This window comes from Bombina bombina, chromosome 4 (assembly GCF_027579735.1).
Source record: "Bombina bombina isolate aBomBom1 chromosome 4, aBomBom1.pri, whole genome shotgun sequence".
Taxonomy (NCBI): domain Eukaryota; kingdom Metazoa; phylum Chordata; class Amphibia; order Anura; family Bombinatoridae; genus Bombina; species Bombina bombina.
Window position 1 is genome coordinate 830,149,015 of NC_069502.1, and position 24,189 is coordinate 830,173,203.

Genomic DNA, 24,189 nt, shown 5'->3' on the forward strand with positions numbered 1-24,189 from the left:
TTCAGAGATTTCTAATTTTAAATTTAAGCTTGAGAACCTCCGTGTATTGCTTGGGGAGGTATTAGCTGCTCTGAATGACTGTGACACAATTGCAGTGCCAGAGAAATTGTGTAGGCTGGATAAATACTATGCAGTGCCGGTGAGTACTGATGTTTTTCCAATACCTAAAAGGCTTACAGAAATTATTAGTAAGGAGTGGGATAGACCCGGTGTGCCCTTTTCCCCACCTCCTATATTTAGAAAAATGTTTCCAATAGATGCCACTACACGGGACTTATGGCAGACAGTCCCTAAGGTGGAGGGAGCAGTTTCTACTTTACCAAAGCGTACCACTATCCCGGTTGAGGACAGTTGTGCTTTTTCAGATCCAATGGATAAAAAATTAGAGGGTTACCTTAAGAAAATGTTTATTCAACAAGGTTTTATTTTACAGCCCCTTGCATGCATTGCGCCTGTCACTGCTGCGGCGGCGTTCTGGTTTGAGGCCCTGGAAGAGGCCATCCATACAGCTCCATTGACTGAAATTATTGACAAGCTTAGAACACTTAAGCTAGCTAACTCATTTGTTTCTGATGCCATTATTCATTTGACTAAACTAACGGCTAAGAATTCCGGATTCGCCATCCAAGCGCAGGGCGCTATGGCTTAAATCCTGGTCAGCTGATGTGACTTCAAAGTCTAAATTACTCAACATTCCTTTCAAGGGGCAGACCTTATTCGGGCCTGGTTTGAAAGAAATTATTGCTGACATTACTGGAGGTAAGGGTCATACCCTTCCTCAGGACAGGGCCAAATCAAGGGCCAAACAGTCTAATTTTCGTGCCTTTCGAAACTTCAAGGCAGGTGCAGGATCAGCACCCTCTACTTCAAAACAAGAGGGAACTTTTGCTCAATCTAAGCAGGCCTGGAAACCTACCCAGTCCTGGAACAAGGGCAAGCAGGCCAGAAAGCCTGCTGCTGCCTCCAAGACAGCATGAAGGAGCGGCCCCCTATCCGACAACGGATCTAGTAGGGGGCAGACTCTCTCTCTTCGCCCAGGCGTGGGCAAGAGATGTTCAGGATCCCTGGGCGTTGGAGATCATATCTCAGGGATATCTTCTGGACTTCAAAGCTTTCAAGATTATCTGCAAACCAGATAAAGAAAGAGGCATTCCTAAGCTGCGTGCAAGACCTCCTTGTAATGGGAGTGATCCATCCAGTTCCACGGACGGGACAAGGACAGGGATTTTATTCAAATCTGTTTGTGGTTCCCAAAAAAGAGGGAACCTTCAGACCAATTTTGGATTTAAAGATCCTAAACAAATTCCTCAGAGTTCCATCATTCAAGATGGAAACTATTCGAACCATTTTACCCATGATCCAAGAGGGTCAGTACATGACCACAGTGGACTTAAAGGATGCCTACCTTCACTTTCCGATTCACAAGAATCATCATCGGTTCCTGAGGTTTGCCTTTCTAGACAGGCATTACCAATTTGTAGCTCTTCCATTCGGGTTGGCTACAGCCCCAAGAATTTTTACAAAGGTTCTGGGCTCACTTCTGGCGGTTCTAAGACCGCGAGGCATAGCGGTGGCTCCGTACCTAGACGACATCCTGATACAGGCGTCAAGCTTTCAAATTGCCAAGTCTCATACAGAGATAGTTCTGGCATTTCTGAGGTCGCATGGGTGGAAAGTGAACGAAGGAAAGAGTTCTCTATCCCCTCTCACAAGGGTTTCCTTCCTAGGGACTCTGATAGAGTCTATATAAATGAAAATTTACCTGACGGAGTCCAGGTTATCAAAACTTCTAAATGCTTGCCATGTTCTTCACTCCATTCTGCGCCCCACGGTGGCTCAGTGCATGGAAGTAATCGGCTTAATGGTAGCGGCGATGGACATAGTGCCATTTGCGCGCCTGCATCTCAGACCGCTGCAATTATGCATGCTCAGTCAGTGGAATGGGGATTACACAGATTTGTCCCCTCTACTAAATCTGGATCAGGAAACCAGAGATTCTCTTCTCTGGTGGTTATCTCGGGTCCATCTTTCCAAAGGTATGACCTTTCGCAGGCCAGATTGGACCATTGTAACAACAGACGCCAGACTTCTAGGTTGGGGTGCAGTCTGGAACTCCCTGAAGGCTCAGGGTTCATGGACTCAGGAGGAGAAATAAATATTCTGGAGTTAAGAGCAATATTCAATGCTCTTCTAGCTTGGCCTCAGTTAGCAACACTGAGGCTCATCAGATTTCAGTCGGACAACATCACGACTGTGGCTTACATCAACCATCAAGGGGGGACCAGGAGTTCCCTAGCGATGTCAGAAGTCTCCAAGATAATTCGCTGGGCAGAGACTCACTCTTGCCACCTGTCAGCGATCCATATCCCAGGGGTAGATAAATGGGAGGCGGATTTTCTAAGTCGTCAGACTTTCTATCCGGGGGAGTGGGAACTCCATCCGGAGGTGTTTGCTCAATTGGTTCTCCGTTGGGGCAAACCAGAACTGGATCTCATGGCGTCTCGCCAGAACGCCAAGCTTCCTTGTTACGGATCCAGGTCCAGGGACCCAGAAGCGGCACTGATAGATGCTCTAGCAGCGCCTTGGTTCTTCAACCTGTCTTATGTGCTTCCACCGTTTCCTCTGCTCCCTCGTCTGATTGCCAAAATCAAACAGGAGAGAGCATTGGTGATATTGATAGCGCCTGCGTGGCCACGCAGGACCTGGTATGCAGACCTAGTGGACGTGTCATCTTTTCCACCATGGACTCTGCCTCTGAGACAAGACCTTCTAATACAAGGTCCTTTCAATCATCCAAATCTAATTTCTCTGAGATTGACTGCATGGAGATTGAATGCTTGATCCTATCAAAGCGTGGCTTCTCAGAGTCAGTAATTGGTACCTTAATACAGGCACGAAAGCCTGTCACCTGGAAAATTTACCACAAGATATGGCGTAAATATCTTCATTGGTGTGAATCCAAGAATTACTCATGGAGTAGGGTTAGGATTCCTAGAATATTGTCCTTCCTCCAAGAGGGTTTGGACAAAGGATTATCAGCTAGTTTTTAAAGGGACAGATTTCTGCTCTGTCTATTCTTTTACACAAGCGTCTGGCAGAAGTTCCAGACGTTCAGGCATTTTGTCAGGCTTTAGTTAGAATTAAGCCTGTGTTTAAACCTGTTGCTCCCCCATGGAGTTTAAACTTGGTTCTTAAAGTTCTTCAAGGGGTTCCGTTTGAACCCCTTCATTCTATTGATATCAAACTTCTATCATGGAAAGTTCTTTTTCTGATGGCTATTTCCTCGGCTCGAAGAGTCTCGGAGTTATCTGCCTTACATTGTGATTCTCCTTATCTGATCTTTCATTCAGATAAAGTAGTTCTGCGTACAAAACCTGGGTTTTTACCTAAGGTGGTTTCTAACAAGAATATCAATCAAGAGATTGTTGTTCCATCATTATGCCCTAATCCTTCTTCAAAGAAGGAACGTCTTTTGCATAATCTAGACGTAGTCCGTGCATTGAAGTTTTACTTGCAGGCTACTAAAGATTTTCGTCAAACATCTAACCTGTTTGTTGTTTACTCTGGACAGAGGAGAGGTCAAAAGGCCTCGGCAACCTCTCTTTCCTTTTGGCTTCGGAGTATAATCCGTTTAGCATATGAGACTGCTGGACAGCAGCCCCCTGAAAGAATTACAGCTCATTCTACTAGAGCTGTGGCTTCCTCCTGGGCCTTTAAAAATGAGGCCTCTGTTGAACAGATTTGCAAGGCTGCGACTTGGTCTTCGCTTCATACCTTTTCAAAATTTTACAAATTTGATACTTTTGCTTCTTCGGAGGCTGTTTTTGGGAGAGAGGTTCTACAGGCAGTGGTTCCTGCCTTGTCCCTCCCATCATCCGTGTACTTTAGCTTTGGTATTGGTATCCCACAAGTAATGGATGATCCGTGGACTGGATACACTTAACAAGAGAAAACATAATTTATGCTTACCTGATAAATTTATTTCTCTTGTAGTGTATCCAGTCCACGGCCCGCCCTGTCCTTTTAAGGCAGGTCTAAATTTTAATTAAACTTCAGTCACCACTGCACCCTATGGTCTCCTTTCTCGGCTTGTTTCGGTCAAATGACTGGATATGACAGTGAGGGGAGGAGCTATATAGCAGCTCTGCTGTGGGTGATCCTCTTGCAACTTCCTGTTGGGAAGGAGAATATCCCACAAGTAATGGATGATCCGTGGACTGGATACACTACAAGAGAAATAAATTTATCAGGTAAGCATAAATTATGTTTTTTCTGAATGTAAGACGTTCATATGAGCAATGCACCTTTTTTAACACTACACTTCTATGTTAGACAAAGAGAAAAGGAAAAAAATGTATTCAAGGCACATTTTACAATTTCTATTTTTATATGCAGCTAATTTGCAATGCAATTTTCAACTACTGCACTATATTATATAACTTTAAAATGGCTTTATTCTCCAGTTAACCAACACATTGCAATTGTACTGGTGCTTTAGTGTAACTGCCTAATTTAAAATGGAATTTTATTTTAAAATGACCTGCAGAAACATTTTCACTAAAAAAATCTCATCGCAAAAAATTAAAAAAATTTCTGCCTCTGGGCAGTCAAGTGAATACAAATTCAAAATGAAATGGGCAGAGATAGCTGCAACCTCATTTTTATAATTATATCGACCTCCTTTGAGATTAGTAGGTCACTCTTGGACCTTGGCAAAATATAAATACTCAATGGAGGTAGTAAATTGAAATTGGGCTTGGTAAGGTATAAAACATTAACTATATATATCAACAACAAATTGTGAAATAAGTTTCAACCATCATGGGTAACATTTTGTTCTTCTGTGAACATGTGAATTACACTCATCAATAGACCATCACCATCCAGAGAAATACAAGTGAATAAACCCATATGTACAATTAATATAGAAATAATAGAAATGGTATAATAGATCTTTCTCTTACATGGTGTATCCAGTCCACGGATTCATCCTTACTTGTGGGATATTCTCATTCCCTACAGGAAGTGGCAAAGAGAGCACACAGCAGAGCTGTCCATATAGCTCCCCCTCAGGCTCCGCCCCCCCAGTCATTCTCTTTACCGCTCTAACAAGTAGCATCTCCACGGGAGGGTAAAGTGAATGTGGTGTTAGATTTGTAGTTTTATTTCTTCAATCAAAAGTTTGTTATTTTAAAATAGTGCCAGTTTGTACTATTTACTCTGTGGCAGAAAGTGATGAAGATTTCTGCTGAGAGGAAAATGATTTTAGCATGTTGTAACTAAAATCCACTGCTGTTCCCACACAGGACTGTTGAGCATCAGAAAACTTCAGTTGGGGGGAACAGTTTGCAGGCTTAACTGCTTTGAGGTATGTTTTTGAAGGGGCTCAAACACTGGTGGACACTGTTAAGGGGCAATCGATTATTTTTTTACAAAAATCTGATATTTATACAAGTTTATATTACATTTGAAACACTTTTTTGGGGTTTATTCCGCATGGCATCTATTTAGACACCCATTTTGGCTTGGGAAGGCCCCACATCCCCAGAGTGAAGAGGGAGGGGGCCTGAAATTCGCGCCTCATTTGCGCAGTTGATTTTACAGACGGCTTCATGCAGCTTCATGTGAAGAGTCCAGAGATTACTTGAGGACTTCAGAGAGGCTTATTTTCGATTAAAACTAATCCCCAAGGAAGGTAGGACCACAGCAGAGGCTGTGGCATGGTGCTATAGTTTTGCTATCCGGTTGCCAGCTTTAATTTGCTCCGGTTTGGGCAGTAAGGGGTTAATTTACTTGAAATTTACTGTGCAATCATTTCAAAGCATTAGGATCATATGGTGAAAATTTCATAAAGATTGGATGATTTTTGGAGATTTAGTAAAAAAGTGTGCGCTTTTTATTATTTAAAGGCACAGTACCGTTTTTTCAAAAATTGTATTTCAGTGTATTTGAGTGCTGTCTAAGTCTGTTTAACATGTCTGAGCCTACAGATAGACCTTGTTCTATGTGTTTAATAGCCATGGCGGTACCCCCTTTACATTTGTGTTTAAAGTGTGTTAAGGTATCTAAACATTTTAAAGACCATGCAGTGACACTTAAAAATGTAGCCCAAGATGATTCTTTAACAGAAGGTAATGAGAATAGTCCTCCTTCCTCTCCCCATGTGTCGACACCAGTTACGCCCGCGCAAGCGATGCCTAGTACCTCTAGCGCATTGGGCCCTATTACATTACAACAATTAGCAGCAGTCATGGATAATTCCCTTGCGGCATTTCTATCCAAACTGCCAGTTTTTCCTAAAAAGCGTGATAGCTCAGTTTTAAGAACAGAGGATGAGCAATCAGAAGTTTTGGATGATTTATCTGTTGTACCCTCACAACACTCTGAAGTGGCAGTGAGGGATGTACTGTCTGAGGGAGAAATTTCTGACACAGGAAAGGTTTCTCAGCGGGCAGAATCAGATTCCTTAGCGTTTAAATTTAAGCTGGAACACCTCCGCGTACTGTTTAAGGAGGTTTTAGCTACGCTGGAGGATTGTGACCCCATGGTGGTCCCAGAAAAATTGTGTAAAATGGACAAGTTTCTAGAAGTCCCTGTATACACTGATGCGTTTCCGATCCCGAAGAGGGTGGCGGATATTGTGACTAGGGAGTGGGAGAGACCAGGTGTACCTTTTGTTTTCCCCCCTACCTTTAAGAAAATGTTCCCCATAACTGACCCCAGGCGGGACGCGTGGCAGACGGTCCCTAAGGTAGAGGGTGCAGTTTCTACACTAGCCAAGAGCACAACCGTACCAATAGAAGACAGTTGTGCTTTCAAAGATCCTATGGATAAAATATTAGAAGGTTTGCTAAAGAAGATATTTGTTCAACAAGGCTTCCTTCTTCAACCGATTGCCTGCATTATTCCTGTAACTACTGCAGCGGCTTTTTGGTTTGAGGCGCTGGAGGAGTCGCTCCAGAGGGAGACTTCATATGACGAAGTCGTGGATAGAATTCATGCTCTAAAGCTGGCTAATTCTTTTATCACAGATGCCGCTTTACAATTAGCTAAGTTAGCGTCGAAAAATTCTGGTTTTGCCATTATGGCGCGAAGAGCGCTTTTGGCTCAAATCGTGGTCGGCTGACGTGTCGTCCAAAACAAAACTATTAAATATTCCTTTCAAGGGAAAGACCCTATTCGGCGAGTTGAAAGAAATTATTTCGGATATCACTGGGGGAAAGGGCCATGCCCTTCCACAAGATAGACCGTTTAAGGCCAAAAACAAGGCTAATTTTCGCTCCTTTCGCAACTTCAGGAGCGGACCTGCTTCAACCTCTGCAACCGCAAAGCAAGAGGGTAACGCTTCCCAGCCCAAAGCAACCTGGAAGCCTTTGCAGGGCTGGAACAAGGGTAAACAGGCCAAGAAGCCTGCGGCTGCTACCAAGACAGCATGAAGGGGTAGCCCCCGATCCGGGACCGGATCTGGTAGGGGGCAGACTTTCTATCTTTGCTCAGGCTTGGGCAAGAGATGTTCCAGATCCCTGGGCATTAGAAATTGTTGCTCAGGGGTATCTTCTAGAATTCAAGGACTCTCCTCCAAGGGGAAGGTTCCACATTTCTCATTTGTCTTCAGACCAGACAAAGAAACAGGCGTTCTTACGCTGTGTAGAAGATCTTCTAAAGATGGGAGTGATACACACAGTTCCAATTGCAGAACAAGGACTGGGATTTTACTCAAACCTGTTTATAGTTCCCAAAAAGGAAGGAACTTTCAGGCCAATCCTGGATCTAAAAATTCTAAACAAATTCCTCAGAGTTCCATCTTTCAAAATGGAAACCATTCGGACAATCTTACCGATGATCCAGGAAGGTCAATATATGACTACCGTGGATCTAAAGGATGCGTACCTACATATTCCTATCCACAAAGATCATCATCAGTTCCTAAGGTTCGCCTTTCTGGACACGCATTACCAGTTTGTGGCCCTTCCCTTCGGGTTGGCCACCGCTCCCAGAATTTTCACAAAGGTGCTAGGGTCCCTTCTAGGGGTCTAAGACCGCGGGGCATTGCAGTAGCACCTTACCTTGACGACATCTTAATACAGGCATCGTCTTTTCACAGAGCCAAGGCTCATACGGACATTGATCTGGCCTTTCTAAGGTCTCACGGGTGGAAGGTGAACGTAGAAAAGAGTTCTCTGTCCCCGCTCACAAGGGTTACCTTCCTGGGAACACTAATAGACTCGGTAGAAATGAAAATATTTCTGACAGAGGTCAGGAAGTCAAAGCTTTTAACTACTTGCCGAGTTCTTCATTCCATTCCTCGGCCTTCTGTGGCTCAGTACATGGAGGTAATCGGATTAATGGTTGCGGCAATGGACGTTGTCCCTTTTGCCCGAATTCATCTCAGTCCACTACAACTGTGCATGCTCAAACAGTGGAATGGGGATTATGCAGATTTGTCTCCTCAAATACAAATGGACCAGAAAACCAGAGACTCTCTTCTCTGGTGGTTGTCTCAGGATCACCTGTCTCAGGAAATGTGCTTCCGCAGACCGGAGTGGATCATTGTCACGACCGATGCCAGTCTGTTAGGCTGGGGTGCGGTCTGGGACTCCCTGAAAGCTCAGGGCCTATGGTCTCGGGAAGAATCTCTTCTCCCGATAAACATTTTGGAACTGAGAGCGATATTCAATACGCTCCAGGCATGGCCTCAACTAGCGGAGGCCAAATTCATCAGATTTCAGTCGGACAACATCACGCCTGTAGCGTACATCAATCATCAGGGAGGAACAAAGAGTTCCCTAGCGATGAAGGAAGTAACCAAGATCATCAAATGGGCGGAGGATCACTCCTGCCACCTATCTGCAATTCACATCCCAGGAGTAGACAACTGGGAGGCGGATTTTCTGAGTCGTCAGACTTCTCACCCGGGGGAGTGGGAACTCCACCCGGAGGTTTTTGCTCAGCTGACCCAGCTATGGGGCATTCCAGAATTGGATCTGATGGCGTCCCGTCAGAACACCAAACTTCCCCTTTACGGATCCAGGTCCAGGGATCCCAAGGCGGCATTGATAGATGCTCTAGTAGCGCCTTGGTCCTTCAGTCTAGCTTATGTCTTTCCACCGTTTCCTCTTCTCCCTCGGCTAGTAGCCAGAATCAAACAGGAGAAGGCTTCGGTAATTCTGATAGCGCCTGCGTGGCCACGCAGGACTTGGTATGCAGACCTAGTGGACATGTCATCGGTTCCACCATGGAAACTGCCATCAAGGCAGGATCTTCTAATACTCTAGTTTCTCTGCAACTGACTGCTTGGAGATTGAACACTTAATTCTAGCTAAGCATGGTTTCTCTGAATCAGTTATAGATACTCTGATCCAGGCCAGAAAGCCTGTCGCCAGGAAAATTTACCATAAGATATGGCGGAAATATCTTCGTTGGTGTGAATCCAAGGTTTACTCGTGGAGTAAGATTAGGATTCCAAGGATATTATCTTTTCTCCAAGAAGGATTGGAGAAAGGATTGTCAGCTAGTTCCTTAAAGGGACAGATATCTGCTCTGTCTATCCTGTTACACAAGCGTCTGGCAGCAGTACCAGACGTTCAGGCGTTTGCACAGGCTCTAGTTAGAATCAAGCCTTTTTTATAAACCTGTGGCTCCTCCATGGAGTCTAAATTTAGTTCTTTCAGTTCTTCAAGGGGTTCCGTTTGAACCTTTACATTCCATAGATAGAGGGAGTGCAGAATTATTAGGCAAATTAGTATTTTGACCACATCATCCTCTTTATGCATGTTGTCTTACTCCAAGCTGTATAGGCTCGAAAGCCTACTACCAATTAAGCATATTAGGTGATGTGCATCTCTGTAATGAGAAGGGGTGTGGTCTAATGACATCAACACCCTATATCAGGTGTGCATAATTATTAGGCAACTTCCTTTCCTTTGGCAAAATGGGTCAAAAGAAGGACTTGACAGGCTCAGAAAAGTCAAAAATAGTGAGATATTTTGCAGAGGGATGCAGCACTCTTAAAATTGCAAAGCTTCTGAAGCGTGATCATCGAACAATCAAGCGTTTCATTCAAAATAGTCAACAGGTTCGCAAGAAGCGTGTGGAAAAACCAAGGCGCAAAATAACTGCCCATGAACTGAGAAAAGTCAAGCGTGCAGCTGCCAAGATGCCACTTGCCACCAGTTTGGCCATATTTCAGAGCTGCAACATCACTGGAGTGCCCAAAAGCACAAGGTGTGCAATACTTCTTAGACTCTTCTGTTCTTTGCTCCAGCATGTAAGCATGAAGGGCGATTTTTCCACATGCCACTGGTGGCTTGCTGCGTCCCATATCATACTGTTCATTGACCGCAACCGAAGATGTAATGTAAGTGAAAGGTTCGTCTGCAACCGTTTCCATATTAGACCGGTCTGCGGCTGCCATGTTCCTGCTTGTGCTGTGCAGCCCCGGCTTGCATGTGCAGTAGTCTTCCGAGATGTGAAGAAGATATCCGCAAGTTGTTATGGCCAGCAATCTGCCATGGACACATGAAACCACTACTTGTCTCCAACAATCAGGGACAACACTCACATTGCCTCCATCTTCCACTACACCACAAGTAAACAAGTTGCGGTGCACTGCTTTCGGTTGCTCCAAACCATATTTCACATTTTCTGTATCCCTGAACACAGATTCACACACCTCTAGGAGCCGCCGTTCAAGGTTGCTGAGACAATTCATCAAAGGTTGCAGTGTCTTAGACAGCAATCTGTTTGCAGCCATTTCGGCCTGTGTCCTCTTAGACTAGCCCTGTCGGTAAACACTGGCCCTGAGGTCTATCAGAAAAGTGAGAACCTTGGTTCTGATGAATATTGTAGATTTTAGATTTCTTGTAGTTTCCCTGTGGGCACCCAGCACCCCGTTCTCAAGATTTGTCGAGCAATTCCAGCAGATAAGTTCAGCCGTAATATGTTATGTGTCGTAAGACACATACACTATCCATTCTATCACACACATATACACACACACACATATACTATCCAAACTATCACACACATACAGTATATACACACACACATACATATTTATAATACACATATTTATTTATGTATGTATAATATAGCAATTTTAGTTTAACCCCTTAATGACCGGACCATTTTTCAATTTTCTTACCCTTAATGACAATGGCTATTTTTACATTTCTGCAGTGTTTGCGTTTAGCTGTAATTTTCCTCTTACTCGTTTACTGTACCCACACATATTATATACCGTTTTTCTCGTCATTAAATGGACTTTCTAAAGATACCATTATTTTCATCATATCTTATAATTTACTAAAAAAAATGATAAAATATGAGGAAAAAATGGAAAAAAACACACTTCTTCTAACTTTGACCCCCAAAATCTGTTACACATCTACAATCACCAAAAAACACCCATGCTAAATAGTTTATAAATTTTGTCCTGAGTTTAGAAATACCCAATGTTTACACGTTCTTTGCTTTTTTTGCAATTTATGGGGCAATAAATACAAGTAGCACTTTGCTATTTCCAAACCACTTTTTTTCAAAATTAGCGCTAGTTACTTTGGAACCCTGATATCTGTCAGGAATACCTGAATATCCCTTGACATGTATATATTTTGTTTTAGAAGACATCCCAAAGTATTGATCTAGGCCCATTTTGGTATATTTCATGCCACCATTTCACCGCCAAATGCGATTTAAAAAAAAAAAAAAGTTCACTTTTTCACAAATTTTGTCACAAACTTTAGGTTTCCCACTGAAATTATTGACAAACAGCTTCTGCAATTATGGCACAAATGGTTGTAAATGGTTCTCTGGGTTCCCCTTTGTTCAGAAATAGCAGACTTATATGGCTTTGGCGTTGCTTTTTGGTAATTAGAAGGCCGCTAAATGCTGCTGCGCACCACACGTGAATTATGCCCAGCAGTGAAGGGGTTAAATTAGGTAGCTTGTAGGGAGCTTGCAGGGTTAATTTTAGAGATCAGCCTCCCACCTGACACATCCCACCCCCTGATCCCTCCCAAACAGCGCTCTTCCCTACCCCACCCCACAATTGTTCCCGCCATCTTAAGTACTGGCAGAAAGTCTGCCAGTACTAAATAAAAGAGTTAAATAAAAGTTTTTTTGTTTTTTTTAAATAAAAATAATAAAATATTTTAGTTGTGATGGACCCCTGCCTTAGCACCAACCTCCCTGATCCCCCCCTCCAGCTCTCTACTCCCCTACCTAATTACCGCCATCTTGGGTACTGGCAGCTGTCTGCCAGTACCCAGTTTGGCCCCACAAACCAAAGTATTTAAATTTTATTTATAACTTTTATTTTTATTTTGAATTATTTCTGTAGTGTAGCAGCCCCCCCCACAATACCCCCACCCCCTCCCAGATCCTTTTATATGTAAAGAAAAAATATTAACTTTTTTTTCCCCTTCCTTACTTCATTGGTGTCAGTGTGGCTAATGTGTGCACGTGCACGCGCGCCCCCGTGCACACGCACGCCCGTGCACGCGCGCGCATCGTGCACACGCTCCCTCCTCCTACCCAGACAACGGCACCATTGCTACCGGTGCAGAGAGGGCCACAGAGTGGCTCTCTCTGCATCGGAGTCTTGTAAAGGGGTATTGCAGGATGCCTCCATATCGAGGCATCACTGCAATACCCTCAGAGCTGCTGGAAGTGATTGTGATCACTTCCAGCACTCTGTTAGACAACTGACGTACCAGGTACGTCTATTGTCATTAACAGTTAGTTTTTGCATGACGTACCTGGTACGTCAGTTGTCATTAAGGGGTTAAGTGACAAGATAAGGTGTTGACCTGCACAAGAGTAGAAAGGAAGCTATTAACACAATAACTAACTATAAATACACAAAACTTTCTGATTTCTTTTCCTGTTCTCATTGGGCAAGCTACACTGATATGGTAAACATTAAACTACTTTTCTATGTTGCTAAGGGCACATATTTCCCTACCACAGCAGCACTAGAAGGATCAATTAGCAGTGAGAGGGAATGATTATGCTGCCAAAATGATAGGCAGGGTAAAACAGCGGCATTAGTGCTGCAAATCCCTAGTGACTTCATCAGCAGTTACCTTTATGGGGAAGAAAATTTACACAGACTTGCATATACCTGTGTATATATATATAATCCAATTTGTGAGCCACAAAATGAAATTAATTATTATTAATTGCCACATCACAACCCACAATAATTTAATTAGAAATGTCATTAGCTGTAGCTGTGCCAGGCAGCCACCCCTTTACCTTTTACGTGTGTGCTTCAGGATCAGGAGTACAATGATCATGTAACTTAAGTTACTTAGCACAATCCATGACACAGCTTTTTTTCATAGACACAGAGACAAAACTCAGAGGGGAGGTTGGCGGGAGTAGAAATTTCTACTCCCGCCAACCTCCCCTCTGAGTTTTGTCTCTGTGTCTATGAAAAAAAGCTGTGTCATGGATTGTGCTAAGTAACTTAAGTTACATGATCATTAAGGAATAAGGAGGCAGATTGCCAATTCCACAAACTGTCTACACCGGAGAGGCAGGGTCCGGGACAGTCATAGCGGGGAGGCTGGGGCAGCACCTACCATTAAGAACCCTGCAGTGCTGGACAACGTTACTTGCTTGCTTATATTGGACCGATGGACACAGACACAGGAGGTGCACCAAAGAGTGTGAGAGAACCTGTCGCTGCGCTGATCACCTTGCTGTGACACTCACATGTGCTAGTCAGTCTTGCTCCTGGTCCTCTTTAGCAGGCAGCACGCTCCTGCCTTTCACCGCTCCTTTACACATACTCCAGTCCACGCCACAATGCTGCTACCGCAACTGCGCACTGTGCCACTGCCGGTCTGCCGCTGACAGACTGTTGGCGTGCTGAGGGCTCCAGAATGATCAATGCCCCCTGTGATGCGCGGCTGCTGGCCTTGATTGACAGGTGTGCAGGGCCAATTAAATCAATTTGCTGCCGCACTCGTTAGAGGCCAAGGGAATATCAGCACTGAAAAGTAGTGTGGGTGTGTTATTAAAAGGTGGCTGGCCGGGGCTAAGGGGACCAGCGGGCAGCGGCCCACCGGTCATTTGCCCGCTGTGCCCGATGGCCAGTCCGGGCCTGCATTTGTTGATTATGCAAATCTACGGTACTTACTGGTCCTTTAAGATTGAGCATGTGGTGTGACTTTACCCACTAAAGGTTGTGTGTGCCTACCTCTTTAAGACTGTGCGTGTGGTGTAAATTTACCCAATAAGTGTGTGTGTGCCTGCCCCTTAAACACTGTGTGAGCAGGTGCCAAGCTGCCCTTTAAGGTTGCACTGTGTGAACATTACTGTGATCTGTCCCTTTAATACTGTCTGTGCATGTGGTGCTTGTTTACAATTTGAAGGCTGTGTGTTTTTTGCCTGTCCTTTTAAGACTGTGTGACCAGGCGGTGAGCTGCCCTTTAAGACTGTACTGTGTGAACATTACTGTGATCTGTCCCTTTAAGACGGTGTGCATGTGGTACTAGTTGACCCTTTAAAGGCTGTGTGGGTTTTTGCCTATCACTTTAAGACTGTGTGACCACGCGGTGAGCTGCCCTTTAAGGCTGTGCTGTGGGAACATTATTTTCTCAGCAGTTTGTACAGTAGGTACTGAGAAGGCTGCTGTAAGTGTCTGTGTGCAGTAAACAGTTACAAATGTATAAAAAGCTGTAGGCTGAAGGTTTGATGCAATGTATCCATGTAGGTGAGCAGAGCAGGCTGGGGAAAGTCTATGGGGAAAATGGGGACTTTATACCCCGAAATATGGCTCCCCTTTTTCTTCCTGGAGACACAAACACTGCAGTATTGTTGGTAGCCCTCATCTGAACCCCCAGACCAATTTTTCCAAAGTAAAATAATGCTGTATGGCCGGGGAAATAATTTACTCAGAATTTACCGCATCCTCTGTATAATATTGTATACCTTATATAAGGTGCTGGGGAGAAAGGTGTGTGTGTGTCAGAGGCAACTTCTCTATAATGTACACCTTATATAAGGTGCTGGGGAGGAAGGGGTGTGTTGTGTGTGTCAGAGGGAACCTCTCTATTATAATTATATATAAGGTACTGGAGAGAGGACTTTGTGTGAGACAGAGGGAACCTCTCTACAATATTATATATCTATGTATAAGGTACTGGGGAGGGGACTGTGTGTGAGGCAGAGGGAACCTCTCTACAATATTATATATCCATATATAAGGTACTGGGGAGGGTGTGTTGTCTTTGTCAGAAGGAACCTCTTTATTATAATTATATATCTGTATATAAGGTAGTGGAGAGAGGACTGTGTGTGAGGCAGAGGGAACCTCTCTACAATATTATATATCCATATATAAGGTACTGGGGAGGGGTGTGTTGTGTGTCAGAGGGAACCTCTCTATTACAATTATATATCTGTATATAAGTTACTGGAGAAGGGACTGTGTGTGAGGCAGAGGGAACCTCTCTACAATATTATATATCCATATATAAGGTACTGGGGAGGGTGTGTTGTCTTTGTCAGAAGGAACCTCTTTATTATAATTACAGGTAGCCCTCAGTTTACGCCGGGGTTAGGTTCCAGAAGGAATGGTTGTAAATCGAAAACCGTTGTAAATTGAAACCCAGTTTATAATGTAAGTCAATGGGAAGTGAGGGAGGTTCCAGGCCCCTCTCAAAATTGTCATAAGTAACACCTAATACATTATTTTTAAAGCTTTGAATTGAAGACTTTAAATGCTAAACAGCATTATAAACCAAATTAAATAATCACACAACACAGAATATATAATTAAACTAAATTAAATGAACAAAAACATTTGCTGAACAGCATTATAAACCTAATAAAATAATCACACAACACAGAATATATAAATAAACTAAATTAAATGAACAATAACATTTGCTGAACAGCATTATAAACATAATAAAATAATCACACAACACAGACTTCACTTGCATTTTTCTGCAAACAGTTCTTTCTATGCATTCCAATCTGGACTGATTTATAGACAGGAAGATCTTGTTCCTTTGAAATCTGCTCGATAGCTCAGGTCTGGTTAAACTGAATAATTTCAGCTTGCTTGGCTTTGCTGCAACACAAGCGGACAACTACACCTACTAGCTATTTTAATAAATGCACTGCTTCTCAATGTTTTTCAATAGCAGTGACATGACTGGAAAAAAAAGGATATTATTCTGAAACTGTGTAAATTGAACCGTTGTAAAACAAGGGCCACCTTTATATATCTGTATATAAGGTACTGGAGAGAGGACTGTGTGTGAGGCAGAGGGAACCTCTCTATTATAATATATAGCTATATATAAGGTACTGGGGAGGGGACTGTGTACAGGTATATAATATTATAGAGAAATAACACAGAGTGGAGTAATAGCGCACAGATCCTAGGATAGACGTAGCACCCTCTGAGGGGGTGAAGACAAGAATCTCCAGGCACAGCTTATTTTCTTTTCTTCACCCCCTCAGAGGGTGCTACGTCTATCCTAGGATCTGTGCGCTATTACTCCACTCTGTGTTATTTGTGTATCTTGTATGGGGCGTGCCTGGCAGTTCTGCCCGGAGTAGCAGCCAATCGCAGGATTAATCTAAAGGGGGTGTGTCCCCGCCCGCGCTCCATTGTGTCGGCTCCCTGATCTCGCACCGGACTTACGGCGAGCGCACCATACAGAGTTCCCGTGTAATTCTAATATTATAGAGAGGTACCCTCTGCCTCACACACAGTGTGCTTGTACAGTGTGTATCGGGCATTGGGGTATAAACCTTTAGGGTTTAGTGTAACCAGAATACCGAGCACCATAGTATTTTTAGACCCTGCCAGTGTATGTAAATTGTTTATTAGGGTCACTCTCACTGTTGCTACTCGGGTGAGTGCCGAGTGTCTCAGAGTTTAATAAAACCCACTCAGGGTATAACATTTTTCTCACTGATCCCTTTATTAAGGGGTTTAGGACTGTCTCATCTGGCCTCACCTTGTTAATACTGTGAGAACTCATTGGGCGTAGCAAGGATCAGGACATGTGAGAGCTTATTAGCCTTTTCTTGTAATTAAGTTTAAACAATATACGTTAGAGAGAGCAGAGAGGATTTTCGAGTCTTAAAGAATCTACAGAAATGTCATTAAAAAGGAAATTAAACATGTACGTCACACATTCTGCAGTTTTCCTGAATTATTGAGACATAAGTGAGGTTTGAGAGATGTAGAAAAAGATCTGTACATTAATATGTGACATTTACACCCTCCTCTCTAGTTATAGGTCAGTGTTACTCTCATTGACAAGGTGAATACCTGTTGTTCAGTGACATTAAGGATCAAAACCATTTATTGGAGTATTGGTTCTAATTCACGTGTGACCAACAAGAAGACGACTGAGAAGAACCAAACCTCAGAGATCTACTGTACATGCTGACTGGGGAGGTGAGGATGATACGTCATATTGTCACTTATCTGCTGTTGTGTGTGTGTGGTTATTAATGTATCTGGAATTATAAATGTAATATTACTTATATTTTTAGTCTATGGTAAAAATCACTTAACCATTTAAAAAGCAGAAATGTAAAGCTTAGGAGCTGTCCCATTTTAGGTTCAGCACCCTGGATAGATCCTGCTTCTTGGTGGCTACATTTAGCCACCAATAAGCAAGCAAAACCCAGGTTCTGAACCAATAATGGGCCGGCTCCTAAGCTTTACCTTCCTGCTTTTTAAAAAACATTAGCAAGAGAATGAAGAAAAATTGATAATAGGAGTAAATTAGAAATTTGCTTAAAATTGCATGCTCTATCTGAATCATTAAATAAATAATTTGGGTTTAGTGTCCCTTTAACTATGCATTCTAAATATTGGCATATTTAAAACTTAAAGTGAATGTCAATTTTGATGAATTAGTGCCTGGTTTTTAATAAACCTATTAAAAACAAGGGCACTTTAATTCATCAAAATTGACATTTCACTAGTTTTCTTCAAAAACTTACCTTTTGATCCTGGCAGCCTCTCCAGCGATTCCCCTAGACGTAAGCCTCGGCGACGTCAGAAATGACGAATCCGGCTTCCTTCAATCACGGCTCCCCCCCCGGGGGAATCTTGGCCTGATGCAATGCCGTAATTGGAGGAAGCCGGATACGTCATTTTGGACCCGCGAAGACGGCTTGCGACAGGCGGAGGAAGTGCTGGAGCGCTGCCAGGATTAAAAGGTAAGTTTTTGAAGAAAACGGGTGAAATATCAATTTAAATTAACTAAAGTGCCCTTGTTTTTAATAGGATTATTAAAAACCGGACACTAATTCATCAAAATTTACATTCACTTTAATTATTAAACAACTTAAAAATAGTCATTGTATTTAAAACTAAAAGTACACATTACATAATAAAAATGCAGTGCAAACAAACATGCTTACATTTTTTTATTTACGTTGAGCACTCCAGCTCTGTCAGCTGGTTCTTTAGAAAACTCAATTTCTTCTCTTACTCTCCTGTTTTGTTCCTTGAGACCCCAATAACTTAAGTTGGCCTAATTGCTTCTCCCATCTGTCCTCTTCTGTTTATATCATTATTTAAATTCCTGTCTGAGTTTCCTGTATCTGATCCTCTACATTTCTGATATCCCCAAACATTTCTCCTGGTTCTTGTCTGTGATTCTTCAGATTGTTCTATAGACTGTTTCACCACTGAAATTGCCTTATGCGTATATGGGTGATCGTCTGGTGCTGAGCGACCTTTATACAAAACACACAGCAATACCCCAGGGTCATCAGACAATCTCTGGATTTGGTCATTGACACAGTCTGTGTGGTTTATACTTTACAATATAAATCCTGTTTTTATGGTTTGAGATTTTTTTATTTTAAGGAACAAATGGAGTTTGATGAAGTTGCAGTTTATTTCTCGGAGGAGGAGTGGGGCTGTTTAGCTGAAGAACAAAAAGAGCTTTATAAGGATGTGATGATGGAGAATTACCAGACCCTCAGCTCTCTAGGTAATAATTTATATAACTCTACAGGGGATGGGACAAAGAGGAAAACACATATAAGGGACACATAAGCTGGGCTTGTGTTAAACAGGTATACAATCTGGGTACAAACAAGCAAAATTAGGGGGCGCCCTCATAAGAAAGCAAGGAATAAGCTTATGGTTACAAAAGCAAACCGTCCCAATAGCGATAGCAAACAATGTCTAATGTGTCAGTGGGCTGAGTATAAAATGTGCAGAGTGTTATAAGTTTGAAGATGAGTCCAGGCCCTGGGTGCTCACTGTAGTGGGATAAGGTTCATCTCCCAAAATCAGTAATCTGTATATAACAAACATAAACAGGGGCTCACATGGCCAAGTACAGTAGGATCTGGACTATTAGATGATATAACATAAATTAATGCACTCACATGTAATGTTGCACCAAAAGCGAAAGGTGCAAATCAGGCAGGCTGGATTCTCACAGTCATCAAGCAGACTGGTGTCCTGCAAAGCACCAATAGCGTTTTCAGCAATCCCCCAGCAGACTTGTGTGTGTGTCAGGGGAACGATGAGTATGTAGCAAGTTTTTTTTACCTAATTGTTTTCAATAAATGTAGTTTTGATTTTAAAACTTGCTGTATACTCATCGTTCCCCTGAAACACGAGTCTGCGGGGGGATTGCTGACAACGTTATTGGTGTTTTGCAGGAGACCAGTCTGCTAGATGACTGTAAGAATCCAGCCTGCCTGATGTGCACCTTTCGCTTTTGGTGCAACATTGCATGTGAGTGCATTCATTTATGTTTTATTGTCTAATAGTCCAGATCCTACTGTACTTGGCCATGTGATGCCCCTGTTTATGTTTGTTATCTATAAAATCTGTGAGTTGGTTATAACAGGAATTTTTTGCTTAACCCTTTGAGTGCTAAGCACTTTCCCACCTGGGTGCTAAGAATTTTTAAAAATTTTTTAAATTTTTTTGAACGGTAGCTGCTTAGATTCCTGAGATACAGGCTTCTAAGCAGCATGCCCCCTGCTCCTATACTTAACATTGTTAAGTATAAATAAAGTTGCGCGGTGACGTCATCAAGTTATTGCGCGTGATGTCACCACGCAAAACGGGAAGCACCGGCGGTGCCTGTCACTCTACAGTTACAATCGCCGGGGTAAGAGTGGGTGGGAGCACCCAGATCTCCCTCAAGGTGGGAGAGTGCTAGTGATGGCTCTGAGCCGTCATTAGCACCAGAGTGGGAAACTCTGTGATGGCTCAGAGCCGTCATTAGCACTCAAAGGGTTAATACAATTATTCATGAGATACACAGCCCTGTGTAACCTTCCCTTGCACTGCTCCCTGCTTGTTCATCTAGCTGAGGTCCCATAACCATTTATACATCACACACTGTGCTACTGGCCCATAGTGATCCTGTCATGCATGTGTGTGGCAGACTGCTTCTCTTTCTGTATTTATTAGTATTATGACCCTGGGCAAAGTCTCACTAAGGGCGATGGGAGAAACGAGACATGGACTCCTTGTGCTTAAAGGGATATGGCTGCACCTCATTGATGAGGCTCAAAGGAAGCTAAAACAATCATCTGGGGTTGCCATTTCCCTTATTCAGAGGAGAATTGCCTGGTATTTCGGGGCTGGACTGACCTTGTTAAACAGGATCAGACTGATTTACATCAGGAACTTTTTTCTCTGTGAAAAGCACAATTTGGGCTAAAAGAAGCTACACTCAGGTGGTAACTGGGCCATAGAACAAACCACTGAGCTGTTGTTTGTTCCTGGCAGACTGCTTCTCTTTCTGTTTGTGTACTGTGTGTGATGTCATAATACACAGTGAGTGCCCAGTCATAGGCTCTTCATAATAGTTCTAGGTGTGGGAAGCATAATTGCAAATATATATTTTTTTCTATAAATTTTTCTTTTATTCAAAAGTTATTTGCGGTTAAGTTAAACTAAATGTCAGCAGCAGGTGTGAAAATTATTTTTTACTGATTTCTATCTCACATAACCTGTTATTTCTGTCCATACAGGATATGTTCATATGAAACCTTTACTTGTTACAAAGATTGAGCATAGAGAGGAGCCGTATGTGAGCAGTTTTCCAATTGCCAAAGGTGAGTAGTAAATTCCTACAGTGATAGTTTACTATAAAGTAACATTTCTTGTTTAGTAACTTGATCTGCTGTGGACCAAATATCTTGGCTCACCCTAATAGCACTCACCAACAAAGAGTTGTTTCCTTTTAAGGAGGATGGACAGAAATAAAGAACCTCTCCTGATACCTAATGGTATTCTTTTTGTTCCTCTCTCCTAATAAAATGGACAGTTTGGACTATTATGTGGTAATTTATTTATTAACTGGTACAAATATCTGAACACTTTATTTATGTGTTACTTCTAGTAACTAGAGTTGCCTGCTTTCTGTTATATGGGACCTGGATAGTATTTTTTTTATTTAATACCGCCATTCTTAGCCACATTTATCACGCAATATTTATTTTGCTTTTAGTCTATATGTCTGAGATTTTATTGGATAGATATTTGAATAGTGTTAATTGTATATCTTACTCATTACAACTCTTAGAAATCCAAGTGCCTTAACTACTAAATATGCTGATTCCATATGTTCTTTATGCACTAGAGAGACCTGGAGAGACAGGTGTTTTTGTAGTTCCATTAATAACTCTATTGATCACCATGTTCAACCTCCTCCTGATAAGTTATGTGGAGTCGGATTCATATGTTCTATCTGAATGTAAGAAGCTTAGTTACCTCCATTATTAATTGAGTTTGATCCTGGAAATAGGCATTTTTAAAGAACTTATTTCCTTTGCTCTATCTTTGTTTCTGCATTTTAACAATGCTGCATGCACCCTTATTCATGAGACTGATCATATTACATTGGCCACTGCTGATTAGTCATCATTTAGGAAAATACCTGGGTTTCCTGTTTTCTCTGGCACTTATGGAGATGTTTCACACCAAATGGTAAAAAGCTTAGCAACATTTGCAGATTCCTTATAAATTGGTCATTCATATAAAATCCTACATTTGATTTATGCTAATGTGGATCATCTCCCTATACTTGATGCCAACATTACATTATTAAAGAGGAAAATTATGTTTGATATGACTGGTTCTAGTTCATTTCATGATACCATGGATAAGAAAATGAAGACCAATTTTGATCAGCTGACCTAGGAAGATATTTTCTAGTCTAACTTGAGCATGGGTGTGACAGGAGTGTTGCAGTACAGGTGTTTATGAGATTGCGGCGGGAGGGGTCTGATCTGAGGAATCATGTGACAAATCACCTACAGGGCCATTAGCTTTATCTTAGCTTTTATGTGGATGTAGAGCTGACAGATTGTCCAAATGGGTTTCAGTAAGCAGATGTTGTTTCACTGTTGTGAGATGTGCTTTAAAGGACCAATAAATACAGTAGAATTGCATAATTAACATGTACATAATAACAAGACAATACAATAACACCTACTCTGAATTTCATAAAAGCAGTAGATTTTCTTCATAAACAGGGAGAGTCCACAGCTGCATTAATTACTTTTGGGAATTCAGAACCTTGCCACCAGGAGGAGGCAAAGACACCCCAGCCAAATGCTTAAATACCTCCCCCACTTCCCTCATCCCCCAGTCATTTTTTGCCTCTCGTTGGCAGAGAAGTGTCAGAAGATTTCGGTTTAGTCTCTTATGGAGTGTCGTACTCTTTGGAATGGGACTGGAGTTTTAAGTAGTCCTGTCAGCCTCTCAGTGAGAGCATGGCTGAAAGTTAGAGTCCGGAGATGCAGGAAGAGTCTTTCGCGGAACCATCCCGACTCATATTAACAGCTCCATTAGCAATCCGCATTGACGAGTTTCGCTGCCTGCTTTCTTCTCTCAAGTCGATGTCAGAAGCGATGCTACTATCTGTCACACTTGAAGGGCTGTGTTCCTGGTCCACGGCGTATATTCTGGCAAGATTGCTTCATTTTACTTTCAATATGGAAATGTAGTGTAATGAAGACAGGGTCTCAGTGGGACTCCTTTTATCTTTGGAATCAAGGGTTAATATCTCCTGAGGGGGGTTATTGAACAGGGGGGGACTTTAATCATGTTTGTTATGTTATTCTGTCTGCTAATGTGTAGTGATACCAGCCTTTTTTGCAGGCTGCGCGGTCTTTACGGGCTTGCACGCTTTTTCTTGGACTGTACGGTACACCTTGTGACTGGGCATGGTCATGTTTTTGTTCTCCATTTCTGTATTCCTGACCGTATGGTGATGGAGAGAGTCTGTTTCAATAAAGTCTGGGTCATAGGAGGTGGTGAGTGCCCCAGCCATTGGGGGTGTAAGGTGCTGTTTATTTTCTGTCCATATTTACAATCTCCAAGTTATGGAGGATTCTGATTTGTTTGGAGACGGAAGTCTCTGATACAGATTCTACTTCTTGGGAAGAATATGAATTGGCCCGGGTGATTCATGCCCATCAGTTGTGTTCCGAATGCCGCTTTAGCGTGCTCTATTCTCCGGAAACGGGAAACTTAGAGTCTGCTGAGCCATCCCCCCTGAGGATTCCACATCCGCGAGGCGCATGCCCTAGAACCTTCTTTTGCTACGCAGGTGTCCCAAATGCCATTTATCCTTCTCCGGAAGTCAGCTTGTTTCCTCCAGAGGTTACTGTACGGTTCTGCATGGCCATATCTATTGCGCTGGCGCATTTACATCTTCCAGGGAGATACTGTCCGTGTTCTGTTAACAAGGGCTCGTCAGGCGTGGGATCGTCTGGTCCAGATCAGCCCTCTGGGGAAGCGGTTTCCTCTGAGGCTTCAGGGGTTCAATCCTCAGGGCCAGGGTTATCAGTTGCCTCAGTGGATGTAAGTCTTGCCTTTCGCTATAGACTAGCGCGCCTTCGTGTCCTGCTGAGGTATGTTTTGGCAGTGCTGCAGAATTCCAGTCCTATTAGGTTGGTAGATCCTCGGTCTTCAGTTCCAGACGGCAAGCAGGGTTAGACGAATAGGGATGAAGTCAATCTCCTTGTCGTCTCCTTTTTCTTTTTTGAGTATCTTCTTCCATTTTTGAGCTTTGGAAGAATTTGATCTCTGACTGGCTGGTCCTGTTAGTGTGTCCGTTCTTCTTGGGCGTTAACCTGCAGGTGTTGCCCTTATTTTATGTTGATCCGGTTATGATGTATTGTATTTAATTTAATTTTGAAAGCTCATGTCTGTTA

General features: G+C 42.6%; 1 protein-coding gene across 1 annotated transcript in view; it reads left to right on the top strand.

Moving 5' to 3' along the window:
* The window catches only part of LOC128657166 (zinc finger protein 517-like), a 78,088-nt gene that overhangs the window by 51,315 nt on the left and 2,584 nt on the right, over positions 1-24,189 (top strand). The window contains exons 2-4 of the mRNA XM_053711407.1: positions 17,265-17,431; positions 18,860-18,986; positions 20,998-21,081. Of these exons, the coding sequence (XP_053567382.1) occupies positions 17,417-17,431; positions 18,860-18,986; positions 20,998-21,081 (226 nt within the window). The 5' untranslated portion in view covers positions 17,265-17,416. The remainder of the gene's footprint in view (positions 1-17,264; positions 17,432-18,859; positions 18,987-20,997; positions 21,082-24,189) is intronic.